Source organism: Etheostoma cragini, chromosome 18, assembly GCF_013103735.1.
Source record: "Etheostoma cragini isolate CJK2018 chromosome 18, CSU_Ecrag_1.0, whole genome shotgun sequence".
Classification (NCBI taxonomy): Eukaryota; Metazoa; Chordata; class Actinopteri; order Perciformes; family Percidae; genus Etheostoma; species Etheostoma cragini.
This window is the reverse complement of record NC_048424.1, coordinates 14,651,077-14,657,076: the sequence shown is the minus strand read 5'-3', so window position 1 is coordinate 14,657,076 and position 6,000 is coordinate 14,651,077. Positions and strand designations below refer to the sequence as shown.

At 39.0% G+C, this 6,000-nt stretch overlaps 1 protein-coding gene across 4 annotated transcripts in view; it reads right to left on the bottom strand.

Moving 5' to 3' along the window:
* Window positions 1-6,000, bottom strand: part of mdga2a (MAM domain containing glycosylphosphatidylinositol anchor 2a) — a 174,024-nt gene that overhangs the window by 24,867 nt on the left and 143,157 nt on the right. For all 4 annotated transcript variants that reach the window (XM_034900955.1, XM_034900954.1, XM_034900956.1 and 1 more), the window contains one exon: window positions 4,114-4,291. In XM_034900955.1, the coding sequence (XP_034756846.1) occupies window positions 4,114-4,291 (178 nt within the window). The remainder of the gene's footprint in view (window positions 1-4,113; window positions 4,292-6,000) is intronic.

The window sequence follows — 6,000 nt, the reverse complement described above, 5'->3', positions numbered from 1 at the left end:
ACAGGAAATGAGGAAGGGGGCAAACACTTTTTCACACCACTGTAACTAGTCGAAACTGTGAGAGGTGCGCCATATGACTTATTCATATTGGTATATCTTTAATTTAATAAAGAAGGGTTAAATTATTTATTATACAATCGATTCTGACCAGACAGCAGCTGCACTGTCTTTTACAAACTAGTATGCATTCACAAGTGGTTTAATGTTGCTGCAAAGTGTTTCTCAGTATTTTATCATCTTGTCATGAATGCCCCTATAGTAAAAACACATTGCAGTAACAATATTTTATAAAATCCCATCCTCAGAAACGCTACGCTGCAAGGTATTTGAAAGAAATAGAAAAATGATTAAACATAAAACTTTCAAAAACTTTGATTCATTGAGTTCTGTGGTAAAAGAAGAAAAGCTCAGAAAGGGATTACAGTGAAGTGTCGAATAATACTAATACTAAACTCCAACACCTCAGCTATAGTCCTCCTATAGAGGGGAATCATCACAAGCAGAAGATTGTATTTAATGTAAGATTCAGTAGGTTTTGACTTTAGGACAAGCATCTTATTGTATATGTCGCTACGAGCTGCATAAAAACGTAAAATTAAGAAATAGCATCAGTGTTTTACCGTGCCACTTTGAGGGTTGACAGGAGGCTTAAACATTAAATCCTGCGCCTTGGAGGAAACCGCAGAGAGAGAGGAGTGTTATGAGGAACACCAAACAGATGCCGAGTTTGTCACTGCAGCAAAATTTAAAAGAGCATCTTCGGAGCTCGGTGACACAACCATCCTTCATTCTACAGCTGGGGAACCTATAACTGCTTTTGTGTTTTCTTGCCAACTCACAGAAAAGCTGCTACCATCGGCTTTATGTGCATCAGAATGATCGCTTGGCCTACTGGGCAAAGACGAGCAAACTCATACTTAGATTTTAGAGACCTTATGTTAAAACTAGGACAGCAATGTTTATTGTAACAGCAAACAAACCAGGTATGATATTTCTTTGGTGTGTTTGTTTCCGTACACACACAATCTTTTTCCAGGTCATGGGAAGCTAGATACTATATACTCTAGTGAAATAGTATAATATACTGCAAGAAGGAGGGCTTAAAGTGATTTCACCCTCACAGCCTTGTTGCTGTAAAGCAACAAAGCTATTGTAAACCATCACAGACTGGTGATGATTTATATTAAATGCATAGTAGTTTGTCACTTTTAAAAGTATTCTGTTTATGTGTCTGATTTAACATAGATTTAACATTAAAGATTCAAAAGTACTGGATTCTTTTCAGCATAGTCAGAAAAAAATCATATGTCCCAGTTGTAAGGCATACTGTATCATAACATTTTATACATGGTTGCCAGTGTGCAAATGTGCAGAGTGGTGCATTTATTTTGTCAATATTTGAGAAAGGAAACATCTGACAAAACCTCAGACAAAGCCTTGTACTTGTAATGAATGTTTCATATGCCAGCTGGGTTACTCAAATGAATGGGGATCCTGTGTAATGTTAACACTTTGTCCATGTTCCTGATTACTGCACCGTTGTCAAAGTATCAAATCATTGAATTCCAGGAATGATGAAATACATGTCCCATCATGCACATCTATTAAATGTCACTGCCAATTGAACTTCACCAATAATGTTTTTCTTAATTTTTTTTTTCTAGGGTGTTCACAAAGCTGTTCCCATCATCCACAATTTGTTGTAGTGTCTTTGCAGCTATGAATGGCACCTCCATTTCCTTTACGCACTGCATTGTGGGAGAATCAACATCAACAGCACAATCAAAAATCATTTTTTTTAATAGCATTCATTCTAAGTTTTTTCTAGTATACCCGTGTTGTCAATTTTCCAGCATAAACACACTTCATGCTTAAAACCCGCTGAGATTTAGTATGTAGTATTGACTGAGTTCAGACAGCGCACATCAGCTGACTGGCATCAACTGCTTCAGCCATGCTTTACAACCACAGGTTTACTCACCAGCTGTTTGGCTACCAACTGACTATTAACGTCCATCATATTTATATATTTCATATAAATCATATTTATACAGGTGTACAGCCCAGTTGTTATAACATAACACTTCTCACTATTCATCTGCTTAGTACTGGGCATTTATTCCAACATTGTTTACTCCTGATCCCTCTACAGCCTCAACCTCCTGTGCTAGGCTTTTGGTGGGTTCAACCAAGATATAATGTTCATATATGTGTTTGTTAATGGTTGATTCGTTCTCCCAGCAGAATCCTTGTTGCTGCTCAGATTCTTTGAAAGCTCCCTTTAACAGCAGAGCATTTCCTGACTAATCTAACTGGATAACAAAAATTGATCAGAGGTAGCTCAAGACCCAAATCTAACATAATATATCATGCATATAACATCATTAAAGAAAAAAGTTCACAGCCATTCATTTTAGTTCCCCATAAACTTCTACAACCTGCAACTTGTTTAGAGACGCCCCACAGGTCCCTGTTCCCCAGTGAGAGTGGAAAGAAAGCGATAAAGGAGATGATGCTGGACTGTATTTCACAAGTCAGTCAGGACGTCTTAAGGGACACGTTCTGTGAGCAGAGTGGATTCTGCTCAGACCTGCACGAGGCTGCTACAGTGATGCTATGCTGTGCTTGGAAGAACAGAGCAGCCCTAGAGTGATAATTAGTCCAGTCTCTTGTTGGGCAGCCAATTCGCACATCAGCATTGGCTGTCTCCTTTTTTTCTTCTTTTTTTTTTAACTTTGTTCCTTTATATCTTCTTTTTTTTCAGTCCCAACCATGCTGACTCTATCTCTCCTTCTGTGCCTCGCTGTCTTAATTAGCCTCAATTCTCTTGACTTCACTTTGATAGGATTCAGTTTGATTCAATTCAGCAGAATTCAATACAAGGTTTGGCCACACCAAATGACAAACTACTCCATAAATACGAGCAGAAAACATTTCTGTCTCTCTTCCCCACTTCCCCAATTCTCTGTCCACCTGCCATGATGAGCTGGATTGGAATAATTCAGCACTGCAGCAGCACAACTCAGTAAGACTGAAAGCAGTCAGTGATAGACAGCAGACAGTCCGAAAGTTTGCTTCTGAAAACGCACATCTCAAGTACATGCACTGCTGGATACTAATGTAGTGTTTGAGTATGTACATCTGAGGGTGACTACCAATCTCTATAGCATTATATACTGCACATCAGCTTCGTGATTTCTTTAGTCCTGATTTAAAAGATCAACCAAATATAGACGTAGTTAACTTTCTAAAGGTAATCAACTTGGGGCCATGGTTTATGTCTACAACTGTAATATGGTCTATGTATAATACAATTAATATTAACATTACTTATTTGCAATATAAAATGAAAAAAAGCTTTTTGTTGTGTGGAAAACATCCAAGGAAACAAATGACACCTGCTGGCAAAATAAGGAAATTAATCAAACAAAAAAATACATTGTTTTGGGGGACACTGAGTAAGGCAAACCATGACTCTTCTTTTACCAGCTGTGTTTTGTTGTGTGACACAAACTACACGTTTGACTCATCTGATGCTTTGATTTCTCATGCTCAAACACAACAAGTCAGCCTTTGCCAGAGTCCAGAATAGACGTGACTCAGGCAACAAAGGTCACAAGGAAGAGATGATTAGTCAGATGATCTGCATTTACTGGCAAATAAGCAAAGCAAGCTGATTTCAAGCCATCTTCTGATGACTTAATGTGTTAGGTGCAAATCAAATCATTTTATTGAGTTCACTGTGTTTCTGGTTCTTCCTTACACATATCACACATACTGCATCATCATCATCAAGATCATTGTACTTCAATGATTGGTGATACCAGAGTGAACTTTTGATATTTATCCGTGCTGATGAACATGTGTCATTATGCGGCGGCACAAACTGGAGCTGGAGATAATTTAAGAGTATTTCTGAGTTAGCTGAAGGATAACATTGCCAACTGTAGCTGTAATTCCTCCACCTGTGCAACCACATGTGAATCTGGCTCTCCTGTGTCTGCCCTACCATGTTTTTCTCTCTATTTTTCAAATGGGAAAACATTAAAATACAGCAGGATTAGTAAACTGTCCTCTAAATAGACAACCACAGCGTTAGCATACAGCACTCACCGCTGTATGTGACAATCCGGACGGTGGAGTCACCCTCTCCGAAACGTGTGATGGGAGTGAGGCGAACCTCGTAGGATTCAGGCTTTATGAGCTCAGTCAGGTTGTGTGTCATGAGCTCTCCTTTGTTGATTGCTCCATCTACAGGGATCTCTTGCTCCCACCAGCGATCCAACCCCACCTGGATGGTAAAAGGAACAACACGATTATTAAGAATCGTGAGACACTCACGCACAAACACAGAGACATTTTTATACTTTATTGACCTATAAAAGAGCATTGGGTATTAACCATAGTCCGCTACTTAAGAAGCTGTCAGCAATGGCTTTGTGTCTTTGATTTTATATAAAGATGGACGACATGAAAGATTTGCAAAATTGAAGCCAGAACATCTTGATCGCTCCCTGGAGGCTGGCTACACTATTGGTCATAAACCCCGTCATAAATAGGCCACACTAAAATATCCTGACTGACAGCTGTGATTGACTTGCAAGTAAATCTGGCGGGTGTATGGGCAGGACCTCAATAATGAGGCTCTAACCCTGATCATTACTGCGCAGACTCTGGCTCCAAATGACGTTGCCATGCAGCGCAAGATGGCAGTGCCTGTACCAGGGACATTTTTACACAGTGGGAGGACATGGAGATGCGTCCTTCATCTTTATATTCACTCTATGGGTTGTATTCATCAGAATTGAACTGTTTTATTTCATATTTTACACAGAGGTTTTAGAACGTTGTGGTGCAGTCAACCAATAACAAGTGGAGTGCCATGGTGAAGTGTTTTGGGCCCTCTACGTTTATTATAAGTAAGAATCAGAAGATAAAAATGACAATCTTAAGTGAGAAATTCAGTAAAATGTAGAATTAACTTGTCTGCAAATAAATAAATAGTCTTTTTATTTGGACTGAATCCTTACCAAGCAAGCAACATTTTCTTTGATTAGATTTTTAGTATTGCAGTACAGTAGACTACAATTTGGGCTAGAAAAGCTAGTTTAATTGATATAGGAAGTCTAAGGCTGCTAATTCACCTGGTCTTTTGAGTTGATTTGAATAGTCATATGGTTGTAAAGTCTGGGAAATGCTTCAAGTTAATTACAGATCTCTCAGTCAGTGTTGGTTTTGGACCCAAGGACTCCTGCTGGAAAACAGCACTTCCAACATCTAGGGTGATAACCCTTGATAAGCTAGGATAAAGGTGTAACTACAACTCAGTGAGGTACACAACATTTATGAGCATCTCAAAGACAACCGTTGTAAAGTTAGAGGAACTCATGCCCACCACACTAGAGCTTGCAGAGGTGTCATACCAACATGGGTCTCTGCTCCTTTAGGTCCTGTATTGGCAGGAAATGGAATAATGACCTTAGCACACTAAAAGAAATCTAACCACCGCAAATTTATAGCAGCTATAATCAATACATTTATTTAATAGTAAACTCAAAGACATACAATAAAAGGCTCAATAGATTCTGTGTTATCACCACAAAAGGAGAGCATGTAGAGTGCAAAGTCTTCTACTGGAAACATATTGCATACATGACGACAGCACATTCAGCATATATTCCCCCCACCATCAGTGGAGGACGCTTCTTCTCATCTGACAATTAACCTCGTCTATAGGCTTTTTTATGATCTGCCAACATTAAATGCTACACAACAAAAACATATTTTTCTCTGTAAGCTGTTGACAGCCAGATGCTCATTAGCCACATTTACTTTCAAAGCAGCTTCCAGCCTCTGAATTCAAAGACGCATATTAACAAGCAGCAGGAATAGTGATATACCATTTGCAAATGCTGATTCATTTTTCCCATTAAGGATATGCCTCAGTCTGCAGGCGTTCTGCGGGTTTAGTAATAACACCTTTGTGCTCTGTACACAATT